The 26128-nt window shown below is 37.4% G+C and overlaps 1 protein-coding gene across 1 annotated transcript in view; it reads right to left on the bottom strand.

The window, feature by feature from the left end:
• Positions 1 to 815: 815 nt before the first annotated feature.
• The window catches only part of PRIM2 (DNA primase subunit 2), a 315731-nt gene continuing 290418 nt past the window's right edge, over positions 816 to 26128 (bottom strand). Inside the window, exons 13-14 of the mRNA XM_021936782.2 lie at positions 16888 to 16956; positions 816 to 2914 (exon numbers count right to left, since the gene is read on the bottom strand). Of these exons, the coding sequence (XP_021792474.2) occupies positions 2684 to 2914; positions 16888 to 16956 (300 nt within the window). The 3' untranslated portion in view covers positions 816 to 2683. The remainder of the gene's footprint in view (positions 2915 to 16887; positions 16957 to 26128) is intronic.

Genomic DNA, 26128 nt, shown 5'->3' with positions numbered 1-26128 from the left:
TTCAAACAGGTCTGCTCTCAAAGAAAACAAATCAAAATTGTCAAGACCTGTGAAGCATGAAAAATAAATTGCTTTTTCCAACTCCAAAAGCACCAGAAAAGCATTAATTTTGATCTTCTTTTATACACCTCTATCCCCTACCCTCTAATCTATAGATTTCACAGAATATTTATATATTCTTCTGTATAATACATGTCTTATTAATAAATTGAATTGAACCTGTAATACAACTAATATTTAAACTAGTGTTATTTTGGAGTTGGACTAGACACATATAAAAATTCAAGTAGGATGACACAATTTCCTGGGGCTGCCAGTATAAAATAAATAGTCCAGTAAGCTACATCTACCATGCCGTTAATGACTCTGTCCTTTTAGTTGGTGGGAGCACAGGCTTCATAAAAGAAGGAGAACATGAAGCAGTAGAAAAAGACAGCCTTGCAAAATGCTGCCAGATACAAAACATTCTATCATAAAATTTCTCATTGAACTACAGTGGCGAGAGTGCTTCTAATATCCTTTTAACACAACGAAGACCTACATTTCTATGCTCGGCTTTCTAAAGCTAACTTAATTCTGTGGTTAAAACAGCTCCAGGTAGCACTTGTTCTTATTTTTTTTTTTAAAAAAAAGGACTTGTGGTTTTGCAGTCCATGGATAAAGTGGCAGGCAATCATCAGATTCCTGTTGAGAACTACAAATGATGAAGGGAGTAGCAGATGGTTTCAGAAGGCAGAGATTTATAGGGGTAATTTGTAGTGGAATAATACTATTTTCTGAACTAGGAAATAATAATTCACCAAGACAAGTAAAAGTTTAGATAGTATCTCATTTAATTATATGTTGCTAAATATTCCAAGAAATCTTTGACTCAGAAGACTAAAATGAAAACTCAGTTGACGTTTTTAGTTTCTGATGATCTGATCCTGTTTAATCCTTTTCATTGTGATGCAGTTTATCACATGATTAAAAACACGGTGCTACTAAGTCTAGTTTTCTGAATACAATGTCCTCTTTTTAATTTAGTTAGTATCTGATTCAAAAGGATAAAATAAAAATATCCCTCTTTACCAGGAAAAGAAGACAGAAATACACTAATACTTTTCACATATTCCAAAGTAATAGATGAGGAAGAACTATGTTTCAAACCGGGTTTCCTGAGCACCCCAAATCCTGTTGGTGAGTGAGTAGAGCCCCGAGAGGAAATCATTATGTAGACGAGGGTATCCACAATGGCACTGCTCCACAAGGCATACGTGCCAGGGATCATCAACTTCACCTTACTCCCTTGACAAAAGCAGGCAGAGAGAACAGGGCATTGGTCTCGTATGTCTGTAATCATCCACAACATTTATTAAATTCTATTGCTGGCACTCAAAGGAGGGAGTTACTACAAGTATCACTATTCATTGCTGAAGTTAATTAATTTACCGAATCTATTTGGTAATTCACAGCAACCACATAAGAAAGAAGGTATGGAAGTTGGAGGGTAAAATAAACACTTTATATGTACAATCTTCTTGCTTGGTAATTGTCTATTCTTCATGAACCTGTCCCCAGAGTAATGGCAGCAGATAAGATGTGCCACTATTTTACATAATAAAATATCCCTATTATTCCTTAATAAATATAACTGGCTATACAAATTTTGTTTCTTTTAATTCCCAAGTCACAGTTCCCTCCGGAGAGTTTGGTGCCACTCAAAGGTGCCTGATGTAGAATAACCAAAAACAGGTCAACTCTTAAAAAAAAAAAAAAGGTAAAGAAAAGTTTAAACTCTTCATTAGCGATAAGCAGTGTGTTGGATATTCCAAATGACCACTTTAAAAACTGCCAGATACAAAACATTCTATCATAAAATTTCTCACTGAACTACAGTGGCGAGAGCACTTCTAATATTTCCCTTTTAACACAACGAAGACCTACATTTCTATGCTCGGCTTTCTAAAGCTAACTTCATTCTGTTATGACATACGACTTTCCCAATTATACACAGACACTGTCACGTACACTTTGATATTTATTAACAAAAATGGTCCAGAAAAGGATTGAGTCAAAATTACAAAGTGATAAGAGTTAAAACAAAAGTTGTTCTTAACTGTATTATAGTTTCTGGGGGACTTTAACCAGTCCCAAAAGCTATTTTTATCTCCTAAAACAGGATTTAAATGACATCACTCAAGTGATAGATTTTAATAGAAACTCTTCCTCTTTCCTTTTGTCAAAGCAAAATATAGTGTAGGTCTTTGTTTTTACCTCAAACCCGCTTTCTGTAGATGGACTGGGATGCAGTGAAGAGAGAAGTTAAATAAAAAGGTTAAAAAAAGAAAGGCCAGGCACAGTGGCTCACACTTGTAATCCCAGCACTTTGGGAGGCTGAGGTGTGAGGATCACTTGAGCCCAGGAGTTTGAGATCTGCCTGGGCAACATAGGGAGACCCCCACCTCCACAAAAATTTTTTAAAAAATTATCTGGGTATGGCATGCACACCTGTGGTACCAACTACTTGGGAGGCTGAGGCAGGAGGATCACTTGAGCTGGGAAGGTCGAGGCTACAATCAGCTGTAATTGTGTCACTGCACTACAGCCTGGGTGACAGAGTGAAACCCTTTTTCAACAACAACAAAAGCAAAATCTTAAAAACAAAATGAAGGCTATTGAGGAAAAAGGGTTACAAAACTGCCTAAGAATCTTCACTAAAGTAATCTTCCAGTCCTTCCATATCCATTTCCAGAGAGGAATTTAAAGAGGCCAGAGCAGATGATGCATCCTTGGCTTTCTGGATACTTGGTTTGGGTTGAGGAGTTTCTGGTTGGATAGGCTCCTTCTTTATGTCTTTACCACCATTTAGAATACGTTGGCTCTCACAAAAGAACTGATTAGGATGATTCAAAGAAAAGCCACAATCATCCACCTGTAAAGGAAGGAAATTTATACTGCATTAACACATGGCAGAGCTATAAATATATGAGTTTCAAAAACTGGTCCTAGTCCTTGTTTATAACTTCATACCTGAAACATGGATTCTAGCTGTACACATTCTAACACTTAATCAACTACTTACACCATTTCATTCAAGGAGAGCTTCAACCATTACCCAAACTTTAATGGCTCCCACATTTATATTTCTAGTCTGAGCCTCTGTGTTTGGATCCAGTTCCCTATCTAGTTTCAGTCCCTTATCTAACACCTACTCAACATCTAAGATTGCTCAAAGGCAGCTCACACCCAATAGGAAACGTATCCTTTCCCCTCTCCCCATCCTTTGCTCTCAGTGACTGGTATCACCATTCATCCTTGGGGCATACTAGACACCTTTCTCTCACCTCCCCAGTCCCCAGCTCCCACCTGCCACCTCCCATCTACACCATGCCTTCAGTTCTGGCAATACCCAAAACATTACCAATTCTGGTTGACAATTACATCGAAATAAAAACTTAGAAATAAAACTGTGTTTGGAATAGAAACCTGTGTGTGTGTGTGTATGTGTGTGTGTGTATGTGTGGGACACTGTGTGTTAGTGAGGCACAGGTTAGGGACCTGTGTGATCCATTATTGTATCCCCAGTTCCAAGTAAAAGGCCTGTCACATTGTAGGCCAATAAATATTTGTGGTTTTTTTGTTTTTTAAGTGATCATAAAATCACTTTTGATCATTTTGATACTGGTCCCTGATACCACTTGTGTTTTAGAGCTTACTTGTAAGTCTGGCATATGCAATCTCATTTAGTATGATATAAACCGAAAAAGCAACCTAAGTCAATGTAATTCTTCATTCTAATCTTGGCGTTTCCTTGGTCTTCTTACAGAAAATCTCTTCTTGTAAATTTCACTGTGCCTGAATACAAACATGCCTAGTTCATAACTTATGTTATTTTTTCTCAAATACTATCATTAAACTTTAACTTTGAGTATGATTTCAAATTATGCACTATAGTAATCTCTCCTTACATGCAGTTTGCTTTCCACAGTCTCAAATCCCTGCCTTCTCACCTTCTGCAGTTGGAATTGACAACAAAAATATCATTTTGCTTGAGTGAGTGACTGCTGGTTTCTTTGGTGGTATTTTCATTTATCAAGTTTTTGGAAACTGAGAAGTCATTCCATTTCTTTTGTTCATCCGTCTTCTATTAACTAATCCTTTTATGTCTCACCCTTCATACTGAAGTGACTTGCACACTGTAGGTATCTAATATTTGGTGAGGTGGACCCAGAAATAGTGTATACCAGTGATAATTTTGCATATTTAATTAAAGCCTTACTATATAAAAGACTGTGTTATAAACTATTCGCTATTCAGCATACAGGAATACATTTGACTAACTCGAATTTCCAGTCCAGTAAGTCATATACTTAAAAACCTCTACCAAGAATGGAGAAGTGATGAGAGTCACAGATAAAGACCTATTACACTCCATAGTAGAGAGAAATTTCGGCTGAGATCAAGGAAGGCTTTGAAAGAGAAGTGCTATTTGAGTTGGGTCTGGAAAGATGCAGAGAGTGAAAAGCTGGGATGATGAGGGGAAAGGCAATATTTGCAGCAGGACCACGTGAGCGAGGTAAAGAGACAACGTCCTGGGAAAGCAAATATGAAATAGTTCACATAGCCTAATATGAAAGGCACATGCAAGGAAACAATAAGGAATGAGTTTGGAAAGACAGGCAGGGGCCAGCCTGAGAGAGCCTTGAAAATCAGGGTAAGTGGTCAAGACCTAATTCTCTAGGCAACAGAGAGTGACCGAAAACCCTTAAAAAGAGACGTGGTGCGACTGAAGTTGTGTATAATCTTATAGCAGATTAAAATGAATTGGCCAGGAAAAAAGGGGTTGCTGCTATGGTCCAGAATGAACCCTACTGGTGGACGGACCAACAGACAGAGACATAAGTCTTTTCTGGTAATACTTATTTAAGTACCCTAGGAATCTCTGATTCTCTTTTGCCAGTTGTTAATACATGTTAGGCTAATTTTACAGTAATTCCACTGTGTAACAGATGGAGAGTATACAGACTGATTTTAAAAGTTATAGATCATTAAGAACAAATTTTATCTTTGCTTTATTTTTTTAACTTAACTGCTTGATTTCAAAATGTTTCCGAAATCTTTTATATCTATAATGTTGATTAACAATGGGATCATTTATGAACTTCTTTATTATATTCAATTTTCACTCAATTCATTAAAAATCCAATATAAATTTTGCATTTTGCAATGTGTTTCACAAAAAGTAAATTTATTGTCTAATACATTTTAATCAGAAGGCTTTCTAGTTTGTAAACACAAAACCAGAGATTAGAAATACCTTGGGGAATCCATTAAATTGAATCTCCTCCATGTACAGAGGCCTAAGGAGAATAGATAGTTTATTCAAAGTCATAGAATTAGTAACTGGTTTTGTCTGAATTAAAATTCAGGCCTTCTGACTAGATCATTAGTTGCTCTGAAATCTGTTTCAAGAGATTGTGTGCAAAATCAAACTGATAATGATATCTCCATTATAAATTTTATTTCTAGAGAGAAACTTGGCTATAAAGATTGTAAAAACATAGTTGTATTTTATGCAAAAATAATCTAATATCTTACGCTATAAAAATATGTTAGGATTTTCTATACCTCGCTTCAAGTTGTCAGTTAGCAATATGTTTATTAGACTTCAATGTGCACAAAATGAAATAGGGTAATCTTTTTAAAGTCTGAGTTTCTTCATCTATGAAATGGAGATAACAGCGTTAAGTCATAGGGTTGCTACGGGAAAAGCAAATAAAAATGAATGTAAAAGAAAGAGTTGTTAGTTCTATGAAATCTACATTAAATATTTTTAAAGACCCAAGAAAGGCAAGTCACTTAAAAAAAAAAAAAGGTTGAAGGAGAGGAAGAAAGATCCTATTGCTTTGCATATCAAGTTCCTTTTCTACTTTAAGGAATCCAAGTTGGAAATTACTGATGCCATACTATGGGTATAGTTTATAAAAGAAAGATAAAATCAAATTCCAAACACTAAATGATACTCAAAAGACCTTGCCCTAACAAATAAATGGCATTCAAATGTCTTAAGTTTAAGATATAATATTTAAGGTATGTGCATATCTTTAGTGAATCCCCATTTAAATTATTACTTTTTAATTATACTTTAAGTTCTGGAGTACATGTGCAGAACGTGCAGGTTTGTTACATAGGTATACACGTGCCACGGTGGTTTGCTGCACCCATCAATCCGTCATCTACGTTAGGTAATTCTCCTAATGCTATCCTTCCCCTAGCACCCCCACCCAAACAGGCCCCGGTGTGTGATGTTCCCCGCCCTGTGTCCATGTGCTCTCATTGTTCAACTCCCACTTATGAGAGACAACATGCAGTGTCTGGTTTCTGATCTTGTGTTAGTTTGTGGAGAGTGATGGTTTCCAGCTTCATTCATGTCCCTGCAAAGGACATGAACTCATACATTTTATGGCTGTATAATATTCCATGGTGTATATGTGCCACATTTTCTTTACCCAGTCTATCATTGATGGGCATTTGGGTTGGTTCCAAGTCTTTGCTGGTGTGAACAGTGCCATAATAAACATACGTGTGAATGTGTCTTTATAGTAGCATGATTTATAATCCTTTGGGTATATGCCCAGTAATGGGAGCGCTGGGTCAAATGGTATTTGTGGTTCTAGATCCTTGAGGAATTGCCACACTGTCTTCCACAATGGTTGAACTAATTTACATTCCCACAAACAGTGTAAAAGCGTTCCTATTTCTCCACATCCTCTCCAGCATCTGTTGTTTCCTGATGTTTTAATGACCACGATTCTAACTGGCATGAGATGATATGTCATTGTAGTTTTGATTTGCATTTACCCAATGACCAGTGATGATGAGCATTTTTTCATATGTTTGTTGGCCGCATAAATGTCTTCTTTTTAAAAGTGTCTGTTCATATCCTTCACCCACTTTTTGACGGGGTTATTTTTTTCTTGTAAATTTGTTTAAGTTCTTTGTAGATTCTTGTTATTAGCCTTTTGTCAGATGCATAGATTGCAAAAATTTTCTCCCATTCTGTAGGTTGCCTGTTCACTCTGATGACTGTTTCTTTTGCTGTGCAGAAGCTCTTTAGTTTAATCAGATTTCAGTTATCAATTTTGGCTTTTGTTGCCATTGCTTTTGGTGTTTTAGTCATGAAGTCTTTGCCATGCCTATGTCCTGATTGGTATTGCCTGGGTTTTCTTCTAGGGTTTTTATGGTTTTAGGTCTTATGTTTAAGTCTTTAATCCATCTGAGTTAATTTTTGTGTAAGGTGTAAGGAAGGGGTCCACTTTCAGTTTTCTGCATATGGCTAGCCAGTTTTTTCAAAACTATTAAATAGGGAATCTTTTCCCCATTGCTTGTTTTTGTCAGGTTTGTCAACGTTCAGATGGTTATGGATGTGTGGTGTTATTTCTGAGGCCTCTGTTCTGTTCCATTGGTCTATATATCTGTTTTGGTAACAGTACCATGCTGTTTTGGTTACTGTAGCATTGTAGCATAGTGTGAAGTCAGGTAGCATTATGCCTCCAGCAATTTTTTTTTTTTTTTTTTTTTTTGGCTTAGGATTGTCTTGGCTATGCGGGCTCTTTTTTGGTTCCATATGAAATTTAAAGTAGTTTTTTTCTAATTCTGTGTAGAAAGTCAATGGTAGCGGCTGAGGCACGGTGGCTCACGCCTGTAATCCCAGCACTTTGGGAGGCCAAGGCGGGTGGATCACGAGGTCAGGAGATCAAGACCATCCTGGCTGACACAGTGAAACCTTATCTCCGCTAAAAATACAAAAAAATAGCTGGGCATCTGTAGTCCCAGCTACTCGGGAGGCTGAGGCAGGAGAATGGCATGAACCCGGGAGGTGGAGCTTGCAGTGAGCCAACATTGCACCACTGCACTCCAGACCGGGGGAAAAGAAGAGGCCCCAACTAAAAAAAAAAAAAAAAGGTCAATGGTAGCTTGATGGTGATAGCATTGAATGTATAAATTACTATTGGCATTATAGCCATTTTCATGATATTGATTCTTCCTATCTATGAGCATGGAATGTTTTTCCATTTGTTTGTGTCCTCTCTTATTTCCTTGAGCAGTGGTTTGTAGTTCTCTTTGAAAAGGTCCTTCACATCTCTTGGAAGTTGTATTGCTAGGTATTTTACTCTCTTTGTAGCACTTTGAGTGGAAGTTCACTAATGATTTGGGTCTCTGTTTGTCTATTAGTGGTGTATAGGAATGCTTGTGATTTTTGTGCATTGGTTTTGTATCCTGAGAGTTTGCTGAAGTTGCTTATCAGCTTATGAAGTTTTTGGGCTGAGACAATGGGGTTTTCTAAATATACAATCATGTCATCTGCAAACAGAGACAATCTGACTTCCTCTCTTCCTATTTGAATATCCTTCATTTCTTTCTCTTGCCTGATTGCCTTGGCTAGAACTTCCAATGCTATGTTGAATAGGAGTGGTGAGAGAAGCCATCCTTGTCTTTTGCCAGTTTTCAAATGGAGCGCTTCTAGTTTTTGCCCATTCAGTATGATATTAGCTGTGTGTTTGTCAAAAAATAGCTCTATTTTGTGATAAGTTCCATCAATATCTAGTTTATTGACAGTTTTTAGCATGAAATGGTGTTGAATTTTATCGAAGGCCTTTTCTGCATCTATTGAGATAATCATATAGGCTTTGTCATTGGTTCTGTTTATGTGGTGAATTACGTTTATTGATTTGTGTATGTTGAACCAGACTTCCATCTCACGGATGAAGCTGACTTGATCATGGTAGATAAGATTTTTGATGTGCTGCTGGATTCGGTTTGCCAGTATTTTATTGAGGATTTTCACATTGATGCTCAGTAGGGATAGTGGCCTGAAATTTTCTTTTTTGTTGTGTTTCTGCCAGGTTTTGGAATCAGGATGATGCTGGCCTCATAAAATGAGTTAGGGAAGATTCCCTCTTTTTCTATTATTTGAAATAGTTTCAGAAGGAATGGTACCAGCTCCTCTTCGTACCTCTGGTAGAATTTGTCTGTTAATCTGTCTGGTCCTGGGCTTTTTTTTTGGTTGATAGGCTATTACTGCCTCAATTTCAGAAATTGTTATTGGTCTATTAGGGGTTTGACTTCTTCCTGGTTTAGTCTTGGGAGGGTGTATGTGTCCAGGAATGTATCCATTTCTTCTAGGTTTTCTAGTTTATTTGCATTTAGGTGTTTATAGTATTCTCTGATGGTAGTTTGTATTTCTGTAGGTTTGGTGGTGATATCCCCTTTATCATTTTTTATTGCATCTATTTGATTCTTCTCTCTTTTCTTCTTTGTTAGTCTGGCTAGCAGTCTATTGATTTTTTTGATCTTTTCTAAAAACCAGCTCCAGGATTCATTGATTTTTTGAAGGATTTTTTGTGTCTCTACCTCCTTCAGTTCTGCTCTGATCTTAGTTATTTCTTTTCTTCTGCTAGCTTTTGAATTGTTTGCTCTTGCTTCTCTAGTTCTTTTAATTGTTATGTTAGGGTGTCAATTTTAGATCTTTCCTGCTTTCTCTTGTGGGCATTTAGGGCTATAAATTTCCCTCTAAACATTGCTTTAGCTGTGTCCCACAGATTCTGGTACATTGTGTCTTTGTTCTCATTGGTTTCAAAGAACATCTTTATTTCTGCCTTAATTTTGTTATTTACCCAGTAGTCATTCAGGAGTAGATTGTTCAGTTTCCATATAGTTGTGAGGTTTTGAGTGAGTTTCTTAATCCTGAGTTCTAATTTGATTGCACTGTGGTCTGAGACACTGTTTGTTATGATTTCCATTATTTTGCATTTGCTGAGGAGTGTTTTACTTCTAATTATGTGGTCAATTTTAGAATAAGTGCAATGTGGTGCTGAGAAGAATGTATATTCTGTTGTTTTAGGGTGGAGAGTTCTCTAGATGTCTATTAGGTCTGCTTGGTACAGAGCTGAGTTCAAGTCTGGAATATCTTTGTTAATTTTCTGTCTCGTTGATCTAATATTGACAATGGGGGTGTTAAAGTCTCCCACTGTTATTGTGTGCGAGTCTAAGTCTGTCTGTAAGTCTCTAAGAACTCGTTTTATGAATCTGGGTGCTCCTGTATTGGGTGTATATATATTTTGGATAGTTAGCTCTTCTTGTTGCATTGATACCTTTACCATAATGCAATGCACTTGTCTCTTTTGATCTTTGTTGGTTTAAAAGTCTGTTTTATCAGAGACTGGGATTGTAAATCCTGCCTTTTTTTTTCCTTTCCATTTGCTTGGTAAATATTCCTCCACCCCTTTATTTTGAGCCTATGTGTGTCTTTGCACGTGAGACAGGTCTTGACTCTTCATCCAATTTGCCAGTCTGTGTCTTTTAATTGGGGCATTTAGCCCTTTACATTTAAGGTTAATATTATTATGTGAATCTGGTCCTGTCCTTATGATCCTAGCTGGTTATTTTGCCCATTAGTTGATGTAGTTTCTTCATAGCATCGATAGTCTTTAGAATTTGATATGTTTTTGCAGTGGCTGGTACCAGTTGTTCCTTTCCATGTTTAGTACTTCCTTCAGGGTCTCTTGTAAGGAAGGACTGGTGGTGACAAAATCTGTCAGCATTTGCTTGTCTGTAAAGGACTTTATTTCTCCTTTGCTTATGAAGGTTAGTTTGGCTGGATATGAAATTCTGGGTTGAAAATTCTTTTAAGAATGTTGAATATTGGCTCCCACTCTATTCTGGCTTGTAGGGTTTCTGCAGAGAGATCCACCATTAGTCTGATGGGTTTCCCTTTGTGGGTAACCTGACCTTTCTCTCTGGCTGCCCTTAATATTTTTTCCTTCATTTCAACCTTGGTGAATCTGACAATTATGTGTCTTCAGATTGCTCTTCTCAAGGAGTATCTTTGTGGTGTTCTCTTATTTCCTGAATTTGAATGTTGGCCTGTCTTGCTAAGTTGGAGAAGTTCTCCTGGATAATATCTTGAAGTGTGTTTTCCAACTTGGTTCCATTCTCCCCATCACTTTCAGGTACACCAATCAAACGTAGTCCCATATTTCTTGGAGGCTTTGTTCGTTCCTTTTCATTCTTTTTTCTCTATTCTTGTCTTCACGCTTTATTTCATTACGTTGCTCTTCAATTTCTGATATCCTTTCTGCTTGATCAATTTGGCTATTGATACTTTTTATGCTTCACGAAGTTCTCGTGCTGTGTTTTTCAGTTCCATCTGGTCATTTATATTCTTCTCTAAACTGGCTACTCTAGTTAGCAGTTCCTCTAACTTTTTTCAAGCTTCTTAGCTTCCTTGCATTGGGTTAGAACATGCTCCTTTAGCTCGGAGGAGGTTGTTATTATCCACCTTCTGAAGCCTACTCTGGCATTTGTCAAACTAATTCCCCATCCAGTTTTGTTCCCTTGTTGGCAAGGAGTTGTGATTCTTTGAAGGAGAAGAGGCATTCTGGTTTTTGGAATTTTCAGCCTTTTTGAGCTGGTTTCTCCCCATCTTTATGGATTTATCTACCTTTGGTCTTTGATGCTGGTGACCTTTGCATGGGATTTCTGAGTGGACGTCCTTTTTGTTGATGTTGATGCTATTCCTTTCTGTTTAATTTTCCTTCTAACAGTCAGAACCCTCTGCCGCAGGTCTGCTGGAGTTTGCTGGAGGTCCACTCTAGACTCTGTTTGCCTGGGTATCACCAGCAGAGGCTGCATAACAGCAAAGATTGCTGCCTGTTCCTTCCTCTGGAAGCTTCGTCCCAGAGGGGCACCCGCCAGATGCCAGCTGGATCTCTCCTGTATGAGATGTCTGTTGGCCCCTGCTGAGAGGTGTCTCCCAGTCAGGAGACATGGGGGTCAGGGACCCACTTGAGGAGGCAGTCCCTTAGCAGGGCTCAAACACTAAGCTGGGAGATCCGCTGCTCTCTTTAGAGCCAGCAGGCAGGAACGTTTAAGTCTGCTGAAGCTGCACCCACAGCCGCCCCTTCCCCCACGTGCTCCATCCCGGGGAGATGGGGATTTTATCTATAAGCCCCTCACTGGGGCTGCTGCCTTTTTTCCAAAGGTAATTAATATTTTTTATTAACCACTAAAACAGTGCCAAGGGCCTTGAAGTGAGGATTTGTGCCAAGGCTCTGTGATGCTGTTTCTCCTTTTTCTTGATCTGCAATTGTCCTTAACTCATTTTGTGATGTTCATTGTGATCTACTAAGTTGCTTGACAGTAAAATGAAATTATGAAGTTTCTTTTTTATAGAATTCTATATTTTCTTCTAGGATGCGTTCTTTGTGTTCTGAGTGTTTCTTTCATTTTCATTTTTAAAGGAAGTGTATACGGCTGTCATTCAGTTTCCTTTTGTCTTGTTTAGGAAAATAAACTTAAGAGATTTTTTTTGTATGTGGGGGGAAGGGGAAGAGCATAAAGTAAACAAAATGGAAATCTTACTTTAAAATTAAATTAGGAAAAGGAATAGAGAAATAGAGGTATCCACATCTAAATCTTCCATTTCACTTATTTCTTCTCAAGTCAGCAGCTATTTCCTTTACTCCGTTTGGAAATATTAAGCGAGCATTTTCACAACTTTGTGAGTTTTTTGTTTCTTTCCTTGCCCGTTTTCTTTTTTGGTTACTGTTGGTGATGTTTTTCTTTTCTTTTTTTTTTTTTTTTTGAGACGGAGTCTCACTCTTTCGCCCAGGCTGGAGTGCAGTGGCCGGATCTCAGCTCACTGCAAGCTCCGCCTCCCAGGTTCAACCGACATTCTCCTGCCTCAGCCTCCCGAGTAGCTGGGACTACAGGTGCCCGCCACCTCACCCGGCTAGTTTTTTGTATTTTTTAGTAGAGATGGGGTTTTCACCATGTTAGCCAGGATGGTCTCGATCTCCTGACCTCATGATCCGCCCCTCTCGGCCTCCCAAAGTGCTGGGATTACAGGCTTGAGCCACCGCGCCCGGCCATTGGTGATGTTTTTCTTTGTGGTTGATGATTTTTAAAATTATGTTTTGTGCATTATTTTATGTATTGAGACAGGAACATTCTGTGAAGCATTTGCATTCTACCACACTAGCTTGGTCCTAGTGTTTCAGATCCAATGTCCTGTGAAGGATCTGAAACAAGTTCAGGAGTCTAGGGGAAGGTAGGTGGAGTGGAGGCCTTTAGAGGATACATTATAAATTTTAGATTTCATCTGAAGAGAAATAGGAAGCCATTGAAGGTTTTAAAAAGCAGGTTCCTGAAATGATCAGATTCCTCTATTTTAAAGGTCACTCCAGCAGCTGTGTGGAGGAGAAAGAATTGGAATGGGGCATGTGTAGATGCTGGGAAATGAGTTAGGAAGCTATTGCAGTGACCCAAGTGAGATGATGGTGGCTTCTAGCCCAGCATTCTAACTGATATCCATAATGATGACCCTGAGTGATTATAAAAGGGCTTAATTGTATCACATATATCCTGTTTAAGATTGCAGGAAAATGGGTGATAGGTTTTAATAAGATTTCTCTAGAGATTTATATGGTGGGGAAAAATTATCCTCAGCCACTTGGAAAATAAGTACCCACAGTTACTCAGTGTCCAAAGAGGTCTACCTCTGAAAACATTATTTTCTATTAAAATTCTGTGGTTAATCTACACATGACCTAGTGTTTTCATTTACACATCGAACATGCAGAAAGTAAAGAATATACTATTAGTATAAAATTATTTTAAACATTGACCCTAAAAATACAGAGGAAAACAGGTTTCAAGCAGGCCAGCTTTTAACATCTACTAAATGAATCTCTCTCAAACATTTGCTTGGCATCAGCACATTCTGCACACAATGACCTTCACACAAACATGGGTCTCATATTTCTGCCGCTGCAAATGCTGATTTTGAAGGAATGAAAGCAATATTGTTTTACCTATGGGATATTTGGGTTTTAATCAAGAGGTTTTGCAATGACAGCTTAAAATGAGGCAGTTGGTATTACCAAAAAAGCCATATGGAACTATCATAATGCTGCTGCAAATGGTATCAATTAACTGGTTCATTTTCAAAACTTCCATTTAAGTGAGTTTGATCACAGAGGCCTCGGGAAAATAAACATAGGATTTTATTTGGGGGAGGGGTAGGATGGCAGAAACCTGACAATAAAAATAGATTCTGTTTTTAAATTAAATTAGAAAAAATAATAAATGAAGGAGGATATTCACATCTAAAAGTCCACAGTGAGAGATCTAGTGAATATAAACAGCCTTTTTATTTTGTTGATTTATATGTGGTTTAAGTTAGACTATTTCTATATGTGAGGGGATTTAGATATATGTCTTTCCAAAATCTTCATTAATCTAAAGCAAGTTTTAAAAATTGGCAATAGCAGCAATGCTCGAGGGAATAATCAATAGGAGAGATAATACAAAAGCAGATTTTGAGAACTAAAAAACCACTCCTTACTTTTTGGTGATTATGCCACAAACTCAATGTTTATATCTAATTTTCGTATCTTATTTTTATAAAAAGTAAAGAGGTTGGATAATAGACCTCATTTGTGAAAGTTCTGAGGCCTCTTAATTAAAAGGGTCTATAAGTGATTAAAGAACAATATGAAATTAAAACTCAAGTGGAACAAGCAAATTAAGGAATGCAGTCTTCGAGAGAGTGAGTCATATAAACCTGGTGTTGCCAAACATGGCTTATCTGGTGATATTCCTATGGTGATAAAACAAATGAGATTTTGTTGTTGCTTACTATTTTCTTGATGTTTACTCCTTGAAGTTTTGTTTTAAAAAAAGTTCTTAAATAAGAATAATACTTTCAAAAGTCAGGTATAGAAGAATGAGGACAGGACCCACAACAGACGGGGGTTCTAGCTCCAGATCTTCCATTAACCAATTACAGCATGTAAGGCAAGTTAGAGTCCCTACATGTTTACCATGCTATGAAGATAAACAGGAAGACGCCAATTACCTCTGCTGTCATTATTAGAAATTTAGTACCAAATACTATAGAACAGCACAGTGATGGTTAGGCTCACAAGCTTTAGATGAGTTAGACAGCTTGAATTTAAATCTAAGTTCTATCCCCTATAAGTAGTATGATCCAACACAGGTTGTTTAACTTCTCTAAAGAGGTTTTATTCATAGACAGGGATATATACATACAGTATCTTGCTGTAATGTCAATCAAAAGAGCTAATGTGTTAAAAAATTTTAGTGCTGTGCTTGGTATACATTAAGGCAGGGGTTCCCAACCCAGTCTGTGGTCTGCAGGAGGAGAGTGGTGGGTGAGCAAGTGGAGCTTCATCTGTATTTACAGCCACTCTCGATCACTTGAATCACCGCCTGAGCTTCACCTCCTGTCAGATCAGCAGTGGCCTTAGATTCTCATGAGGGTGCGAACCCTACTGTGAACCTCGCAGGCAAAGGATCTAGGTTGTGTGCTTCTCGTGATTATCTAATGCGCCCTCCCACCAGCCCCTGTTTAACCATGGAAAAATTGTCTTCCATGAAACTGTCCCTGGTGCCAAAAAGGTTAGGGACCACTGCATTAAGGGTTCCATAGATATTGGCTGGTATTACTATTATTAATTATTATTGGCAATATTACAAAATATCTTTTTCCTATGAGATACTTTATCAAGTAAGAAATTCTGCAATTATATAACCATAATAGGAAAAACTACTTTGTAACAACCAAATAAAAAGCATAAAAATAATTGTAAAACTTTAGCATAGTAGCTGATGATGATCTCAATAAATGCAACTTCTTTTTTGGGAGGGTCATGAATCTTTAATAAATACCATGGACTCCAGAAAAACACACATATGTTCTTAAGAGACAAAATGTTTCAAGAAGGACAAGGATCTCCAAAGTCCATTCTTGGATGTCTTTCCCAGGTTAGAAATCCAGGCTCAGGATCAGTGGATGCAAACTAGGGGCCAGAGAGCTGAATTGGACTTGGAGATGTGTTTTGTTGGCCTGCAGAGAGCCTCACAATTTGTCAATGTGAATGCCTCTAATAGGGCAAACATCTTCAGTGCACCATAATTCTACCATACTCTGTGGTACTAATCTCAGGCAGCTTCATTTTTTTTGGGCTATTTGCCCAATCTCTGTAGGCCTCTGAGTTTGTGACATTGGCTTTACACACTTCAAAATCTATTCTGTGCCAGACTGGGTCATTCCACTCTTACTCTAATAATCAAGCGGGCTTTTTTTTACTAAGGAAGCTGGCAAGATAAAAACCAAACACATTTCCCTGACTCGTTTATAGTTAGGGGTCCACATGCAATCTAGGTTTTGCCATGCAGATAAATATGAGACGTGGGAAGAGGGTAAGATAACATCAGGTGGCAGCCACAAGTACAAGGATCAGATTTTCTGCATGGAAGATGGCAAAAGCCTTTGGTTCTTCTAGGCAGCTGTGGCACAGGTTCCAGATCTAGTCTAGAGGTTGGCAAATCAAGGCCCGTGGGTCAAACTGGGTCTACTACCTAATTTTATAAATAAAATTCTATTGGATCAATAGTCATGCCTGTTCATTTGCATACTTTCTACGGCTGCTTTTGCACTACAACAGTAGAGTTGAGTAGCTGTGACGCAGACCATATGGACCATGACGCCTAAAATTTTTACACTCTGGCTCTTTACAGAAAAACTTTATTGACCCTTGGTCTTATCCCTAGATATGGAGTGGTAGGTGACAGGTGCAGATATTCTTATGATGTAGCTTCTCCTAGTTACAAAATATTCCTGCTTCTGCAGCATCCAAGCTTAGTTGTCTGGTCGTTCAATAAATGCTGTAAGTTACCTAATACCATGCAATCCCCCTTTCTGCTGAAAACAGCTAGAGTGGTTTCCACTGATGCAACTAAAAACCCTGAATGTGACACAGTAACAAAAGACAAATAATTAGGATATGAAGTAAAAAAAAAAAAAAAAAAAATACTTACATTGTGTATCATCTCAAAGTATTTTTGACAGGCTACCTGGTAATGTGTCCCCTTTGCTAAATCCAAAATCTAAAACGAATGAGGAAAAAGAGAAATAAAAATTAGAAATTAAGTTTTCTTCTAAACCACTGTAGCTTGCAGACAGTTGTTGGCCTTTTCATAATCTTCATTCCAGACAGGAAATGCAATAAATCATGAAGCATGTTGTACTTCTGCAGCCTGGACACTGTGATAATTCTGACATTATGCAGTAGTGGTTTAGGTCAGCATTAAACCACAGATGACAAGAGATAGTGAGTGATCTTTCTGACCTACCAACTGTGCATTTTAATAACTTTACCTCAACAAGATGAAAATGGATCCTGGTATGATGACTTTGACAGTTATTGCCAGGACATCATATTGCAACATCTCTCCCAAAACTGTAGATAGAGATCTAGTAATCTAATGGTTGGTGCATGAAGCAATCAAGTATACTATTTAGATATTTACTTTCCACATTAATGGTTTATACAGATACAGCATGAAATACTGCTGTGTGCCCATCAGGAAAATTTAATGTAAACCCTTTTGGAAAAGTATCTGTGAAGAGGGAATGCTTTTCCCTTCAGTCAATTTGTCCTTTTTGAAATGAAGTTATGTCTCGCAAAGCTCAGCAGAATATGAGAGTGAATAGTCTATTCTGAACACCTATTAGAAACATCATCCTATCTTTTGTAAATACAATTTGCTTTCCAATTCTACTTCATGTAATCTCTTCAGAGCGGTGCAAACTCCCATCCTTATCAGCAGACTGCAATGCCAGTTGAAATTTGTAAAGTTTCATTGCCTCCCCCAAGCCCTCAAATAAATAAAACACATATTTGGCCTATTTATCAAACGCAGTAAAATGCTGGAATTAAGAGATAACCTCAAATGAAGGGAAACATAATTCTGGAGAAATGTTAATTTCTATTCCTTTCTTATTTTTTAAAAAGCTGACCTTCCTGTCACAAAAAGAAATGAACATGGGGTCTCGAATTCCTGCTATCCTCATTACTGAATATAGCTTAACATCATTTGACAGATACACAAAAAAATTACAGTTACAGAACAGGCATTATACAATACTGACAAGAATGTGCTTCAAAAATTGTTTTTCTCTGATTGTCTTATAGATTACATTTCTGAATTTCATGTCACCTTTTATTAAATCATATATGAAAGACCTGTGTAAATGCCAGCCAACCGCAGAGGCGAGGATTCTGCCAGTCTGGCCTGTCTACCTTTCTTGAATTATTAGAGCAAAAAGTGAAAAATCAATTTAAAATGAGACTTTCTTCATTTTTAAATTTATTCTGCAAGTTTTCCAAGTAACACTAACACTAAGTTCACATTGTCTGATGCTCTTACACACAGATTTTCAAACTGTGATGAGATAAACTTGCAAGTAATTTACTGACAAACATCTATAATAATATATTAATATCTGAATTAGAATTTTGGAGAAGACTTCAAACATAAATTTAAGCTTTAGATGATCCCATAAATTACCTGAAGAGGAAATGGATTCACAGAAATAAAAAAGTTCAACCATATAAAAAGTAAATATGTAACATGATATACATATACACAGTCTAGTATTTATGTTTGGGAAACATGCTATGAAGAAATAAATCATATTAATAAAAAATCATATTAATAAAAAAAATTTTAAAAACACAGTAATCCACACGTGTAAAAAACTTACTAAAGAAAACTGACATAAAAGCCATAGAATGTGAGAAAAACAGATGTGTTGCAAATTTTAGATTCAATTTTTAGGGTCCATAAATAAAACTAATCACACTACAATCTTCCCCTGACCTGACCCCACTCGCAGAGAGGGCTCTTCCTTCACAAAAATGACTTAGTTTTATTTTTGTTTCATCTTATTAGGATGAATTTTTATTTGAAACCTGCTTGCAAATCTATAAACAAGCCATTCAGCTATGATCAGGATAGCTTAAAGAGCTTTAATCATGTCCCAGCATATTTGAGATAAATGAAGGTTTCTGTAAATAAGTAAAGGTGTGATGAGAAAAAAAGGCAATAGAGGTTTTTGAGGTAAACAGGTATTATTGGTAGATACTTTTATCTTCATTTCGGAAATGAGGAAATATATTAAAATCGGAGTATCTGTCTCCTGAGGGTGAGGGCCATTAACCGCAGAAAGAATTTTAAAAATCACATGCAAATGAATAATCTTTCTTTTAAAGGAAGATAACTTACATACTTTTAAAATTAAGATAGAAAACATAAAACATTACTCCAAAAAATCCAACTAATGAATATATAGTTTCAGTTCAGATTATGATCTATATTACAGAGATATAGGAAAAGAAAACGTGGACCAATGAATGAAGTTTGACTTTTTCTCTGAGTAAAATGGGGAGCTAATACAATATTCTATGTGCAGGACTAAAGTGACCTGACATTGACAGAGGGTTCATTTCTGCCTGCTGTGCTGGGAACAGATCGGAAAGGATAGAGGTAGAAACGCTCATTAAAGGAGTTCAGGGAATAGATGGTAGATCCATGGACCAGGGTGGTAATATCAGTGGCGATGGTAAGTGGTCAGATTTGAAGACAGGAGCATTTCCCACTTAATGGCTATAAAATATTTCTAAAATCAGATGTTCTGCATGAAAATACTCAAGAGGAACCTGTCCTCCAATGTCTTAAAATATGCGTGACATACCACTCAACCCTTTCCCCCACCAACTAATTTCCAAAATAACTAGTTCTAAAACTCGGGAAAATGTCAATATGAAAAACAAACCTATCATATAAAATAAATGTAAAATACACAAAATACCACTTAGTAGCCACTAAACAATATGATTAACAAACAGATTTTTTTTGTGTAGAAACAGGAGTATGATACCTCATGTCTCTTAGCGTTAGGATGTCTTAGATGCACCCTTTGCTGACTTCAAAATCTTCCCAAGTGATTCTGATGTTCTAGCATTTGTATATGGAGTACAACCTGAGACTTTTTCTGCACTTTGTTTTGTGAAATTTTTCCAATATGAACATCACCACTAAGCACTGTATTAAGATATTCTGCAGGTAACTCTATTTTGATGTTGATACTAATACAACTTGCTGAGGGGGTTGGGTGACTCCAAGGCAGGAAATGCAAACCAAAAATCAGGTGAAGGAAAGAATTAAGGTATGACTAAGACACTAAATTTCAGCTTATGATATAGGATCAAAATTACAAACCTGGCAAACATCAAAATCCAAGAACAGATGCCTAAGGCAGACTGTGTGAAACAGAATTTAGGGTCAAATTTCCACAACATACTTATATACCATGGAGTACTATGCAGCCAAAAAGAAAACTGTGTCCTTTATGGCAACATAAATGCAGCTGAAGGCCATTATCGTAAGCAAATTAATGCAGAAAAAAAATCAAATACCACATGTTCTCACTTATAAGTAGGAGCTAAACATTGTTATACACAGACACAGAAAAGGTAACAATAAACATTGGGGATTCCAAAATTGGGGGGAGGGAGGCAAGGGTTGAAAAACTACCTATCAGGTACTACGTACATTACTTGGGCAATTGGATCATTAGAAGCCCAAGCCTCAGCATCATGCAATATACCCATATAATAAACCTGCACATGTATGCCCCTGAATCTAAAATAAAAATTTTTTAAAACATATTAAGAAAAAACTAAAATACTCCACAAAGTAATGAAGATGTTGTTAGGCAAGAGTACTTTTTGCCTGTGTTTGTTTCTGCAGCATGGCTTCTGAAAGCCCAGACCTCCAAGCTGGTCTCACAAGCTGGTCTTGGCTCCTAAAAACATAGCTTCCCAAGATGGCAGGCCAGGACTGCCCCAGAGTGAGGATCAGAAATAGAATAGGTCAGGAAAACACATACTACAAAGAGGTGGAAACCCATCAAGAGAAAGAAATATAATGAAGAGACAAAACAAGAATAGGAAGAAAAATGTGGAAAGCCAGAGAAATGGGACAAGTCAATGGAGTCCATGGCTTGCTATTTATGTGGCTTGTAAGCATCAAAGTCTAACCCACAGCTCACAAAAGATGTTCACTGAGCACTGACACTAACTCTCCAGTTTTCATGTTCCATTCTGAAAGAACCAGAGCACCTTATGAGGTCCTCTTGCATACAGCATTAATACCAAAGACCAGTTTTCCAAAGGTCAGAGGAAATCAAATCAAGGGTCCGTTCTGATGCTGGGGCCAGAGGTTTTCTAATTCTGTTTTACAAAAATATCAAACATTTTGAACAATCATATCAAAGACATTTAAAAACACAATTTTTATTTGAAGAAAAAACACCTATAAAGATCTAAGAATATTATACAAATGGCAGTATGACTTAGTTTTTAACGCCAGTATTTCCAGATGAAGTACAAAATGTCAAGTGTAACAATCCACTTACTGTTCTAATCTAGTTCATCAGTAATGAAAAGGCTAAGAAAAAGTGAGTAGTGGATGGGCACGGTGGCTTATGCCTGTAATCCCAGCACTTTGGGAGTCTGAGGCAGGCAGATCACAAGGCCAGGAGTTCAAGAGCAGCCTGGCCAACATGGTGAAACCCTATCTCTACTAAAAATGCAAAAATTAGCTGTTCATAGTGGCGCGTGTCTGTAATCCCAGCTACTCGGGAGGCTGAGGCAGGAGAATCGCTTGAACCTGGGATGTGGAGGTTACAGTGAGCCAAGACTGCAACACTGCACTCCAGACTGGGTGACAGAGCAAGACTCCATATCAAAAAAAAAAAAAAAAAGTGAGTAGTGACATCAAACTACAATATTTTGGTAATTCGTATTTTTAAACTCTATATATTTTTTAACTTTTTTTTTTTTTTGAGACAGTCTCACTCTGTCACCCAGGCTGGAGGGCAGTGTTGCAATCTTGGCTCACTACAACCTCCACCTCCTGGGTTCAAGTGATTCTCCAGCCTCAGCTCTCAAGTAGCCAAGATTACAGATGTGCACCAAGACACCCAGCTAATTTTTGATTTTTTAGTAGAGATGGGGTTTTGCCATGTTGGCCAGACTGTTCTCAAACTCCTGGCTTCAAGCAACCCACCAGCCTTGGTCTCCAAAAGTGCTGGGATTAGAGGTGTGAGCCACCATGCCTAGCCTCTCTTTATTTTTAACTATTCTCTATCAGTTGAATAAAGTCCACCAGTAAGAATATTATACTTTTAAGAAATAGGCTGGGTGTGGTGGCTCACACCTGTAATTCCAGCACTTTGGGAGGCCAGGGCAGGTGGATTGCTTAAGTCCAGGAGTTCAAGACCAGCTTAGGCAACACAGAGAAACCCTGTCTCTAATAAAAATACAAAAAATTAGCCAGGCATGGTGGCACATGCCTGTAGTCCCAGCTGCTTGGGGGGAGCTGAGGCAGGAGGTTTGCTTGAGTTGGGGAGATCAAGGCTGCAGTGAGTCCTGACCATGCCACTGCACTTCAGCTTGGGTGTCAGAATGAGACACTGTCTTAAAAAAAAGCAATGCAGTTTTCATTTTCACAAAAAAGTTCATATTTGTATTTGCTAAGTTTGCTAAAACCATTAATTATACTTCATCTACTATTTCATCCTCAAGATGAATTACTTACTGATTTTTTTTTTCTGTAAGAGAATTCTAATAAAGTGCCTCACCAAAGACATCCTTGCAGTTGAAGAGCAAAAAGCAAATAAGGTGATATTTTTCTGATTTAATCAGTAATAGATCATAGCCAGTTGATGGAACATAGATGAACATTGATGGAACACAGATGAACATGGTGGGGAATGCTATAGGTATGTATATTTATAACACATACATACACAAAAATAGAACTCTTTTTATACACACATTATAACTTTAAGCCACACTTCCTTCCCTCTTGCTAATACTCTCTAATATTTCCAGCCAGCTGCAAATTCCTCTCTCTCTTTTGCTTCATTGCCTGCCAATGAGGTTCAGATATTACCTGGCAGCAGAATGCAGCCACCTGCCCATCTTTGGCTTTGGTGAGCAGAGCACTGTACAGCTAGGTATGCTGTGCTCACCAATTAGATATGTGGCTAATCTAATTCAAGGTCATGTTTTGTCTTATTTAAAAGTGATAATAAGCTTGCTTCTTCCTAAAAAGCTCAACCTTTCAAAACTAGACCAGGTTGATATTATTCCACTCCATTTCTAACCTTCCCATATTTCAAAGGTGAAAGAAAAATGTGGTGGAGATGCCAAATCTTGCACATTTTTGAACATATGACTTTGCTTCCATTTCCCACACACTCAGCACAGCTTAGCCTGCTGCTGCCTTACACCTCTGCTGTGACCTTTACTTACTGGCAGATCAGGGCCAAGTTTCCCTCTCTTGAAGATGTACTTTCATTTGTTTAAAACATTTTAAGTCAAGAATTTTTCTGACTCTTTATCTATAAACAAAATTATCTGAGTCAATTCTATCTCCAAATGTCATTAAAATCTACCTTTTTCTCTCCATTTTTGAAGCCTTCATCATTCCCTTTTTTATTGGAAAGCTTCTTGATTTATACTTTCTTCACTCGAGATAGCTGCCACATTGCCACCAGAGTATCTTTTCTAAAAGCCAAAACTAATCCTGGCATGGTTGGGGCACAAACTTTTCATCATGATTCAAAGGCTCCTACCCTGTCCTACGTGGCCACTGGATCCTCATACTTGGTCCAGCTTCTCCTACAATGTGCTCTTTGGAACTTTAGCTCACAAAATCCTAGTGATGATCAGGGGTTTTCTTGTCTAATAACTTGTTTACCTGGCTTTAATCCACCATTACCTAAGTTTCTTTATGGCAGATAGGGTAACGTTTCTCAAACTAATTTGTCTCCAGAATCTATTTTTCATAGGTCTCTCAGGACTAGGGTTCCTCAAAACACACAAAACAACCTTATTTAAATTAATAGAGTCACTTCCACAAGTCTCATTCTTCTCTCTTATCCTGCTATAGTTTTCTTTCACTACACTTGTTTATCTGTGATATGGTTTGGCTCTGACCCCACCCAAATCTCATCTTGAATTGCAGCTCCCATAATTCCCACGTGTCATGGGAGGGACCCGATGGGAGATAATTGAATCATGTGGGCGGTTTCCCCCATACTGTTCTCGTGGTAGTAAATAAGTCTCACGAGATCTGATGATGGTTTTATAAGGGAAACCCCTTTCACTTGGATCTCATTCTCTCTCTTGTCTGCAGCTACGTAAGACGTGCCTCTCACCTCCCACCATGATTGTGAGGCCTCCCACGCCACATGGAACTATGAGTCCATTAAACCTTTTTTTCTTTATAAAGTACCAAGTCTTGAGTATGTCTTTATCAGCAGCATGAAAACCGACTAATACAGTCTGTCTCCCCCACTGGAATATCAGCTCCATGAAGGTAGAAGTCTCACTAGTTTTAGTCATCATTATATTCCCAATGTCTTGAACAGTAAATGGAATACAATCATCACTCAATTATTATTTGTTGATGTTGAATGAATGCTGCTTCTTTTGCCTGATCTGCCTTACATCAGGCACAGGGGAAACTCCTACTCCACTTTCCAACCCAATTAAAATGTCACTTCCTATATGAAGCATTCTCTTCTGCTCCCTCTTCAACAGATCTTTCCCCTCTGGCACTTTGAATATATTTTTATAAAAGTATTTAGCATACTCTATAATAGTTAACTGTTAAAGCACTTATCATACTCTATTGTAGTTAGGTACCAATAAAAGGATTGTTGGGAAGCAATTTAAACTGCTAACCAAAATACTGATTTTCTCAGTGCACATTCACACCAACATTTTGGATTAAAGGATTTAAGCTCTTAGGAAACATCAACAACTAAGTAAACTTAGAAAGCAAGGAGGGAAGGAAAGAGAAGGAAGAAGAGAGGAAAGATAATGAGGGGGGGAAGGGAGGACAAACAAGAAGACACATGCAAAGCCTGCTTAGAGATATGGAGAAACATATTGTCAGACCTCAGTTATGTGGTTCAGTTACTAATTATTACTGTGCTTTCAGGATTCTGTTTTTTGGCCTAATATAAAAGCAAGCCATTTCAGAATCACTATGCCCTATGATCTTTATGAAAATAATGAAAGATATTTATACTGATTATATAATTACTTTAGAAGATTATGCTTATTAAAAGATGTATCATGTACTGATTTAATAATTACTTTAGATCACGTTTATTAAAAGATGCATCGTATCTCCTAGATACGCTACTGAAAACAGAAGCTAATGTTAAAATCTGTCACTTAAGAATTAAGAAGTAAAAATAATCATATAAATTCAGAGATAGAAACTTTATCTAATAAGAAATACACTGCAAATTGATGGCAAACACCACCAAGAAGTCTGAAATGACTTAAAGCTACCCAGGCTAAAAATCTAAACTACTTGCTTTATGAAATAAATTTACGTAACTTTCTGGGTACCTTAAGCTTGCTTCTTCAAAAGAAGCCGGGATGCCTCTGGGAGTATACTCTATAAAACTGATCAAGAAATAGAACTAAGTTAGAATAGTTTTATGACTATAGGTAGTGAGACTGGACTTTACAAAAATATCCTAAGTGACAGTATCATATGTGACTGAATAAAATTCTTCCATAGGTATCAGCAATTTTTCATGTAATGAATAAATAAATAATATAGAAAGATGTATAACTATATAAACAGAGTATTAAATTTTAAGAAAGGATGTTTTCCATTTGAGGGCAATTTTAACAACTACAAGTTTTAATAAATAGGCTTAGCTAGCAATGACATATGTTACTTGACTTTCAAAGTGATTTTTCTTTTAACCACCAGAACATTATTTAACCAGAACATTAAATAATCTCCAAGTGACCATTTATCTTCAGCCTATAAGAAAGGAAGGATATACACAGAAATCAAGTATTAAAGCCAAAAGTACAACCATGGCCTGGTGACACCAATTCTAATGCTCAACTTCCATCTTTTCCTTAATGCAATTCTGAGTTTTACCAAGAACATTACACATTTTCAACTACAACACTAAGAAAAGCAAAGCTAAGTGCAGCAATCAAACTACTGTTCTCATAAATCAAAAGAGATATTCCTGGAGATGAAACAGATACAAAAGCTGCCCTTAAAAGCAGTTACTTTTCATAAAGTAATAGACAGACTGAATACTATCATCCATTGTTAAGTCCCCCTTACCTAAGAAAACCATAGGAGTTTTTAGGTAGTTCAG

This window comes from Papio anubis, chromosome 6 (genome assembly GCF_008728515.1).
Source record: "Papio anubis isolate 15944 chromosome 6, Panubis1.0, whole genome shotgun sequence".
NCBI classification, from domain to species: domain Eukaryota; kingdom Metazoa; phylum Chordata; class Mammalia; order Primates; family Cercopithecidae; genus Papio; species Papio anubis.
This window is presented reverse-complemented; position numbering and strand designations above follow the sequence as displayed.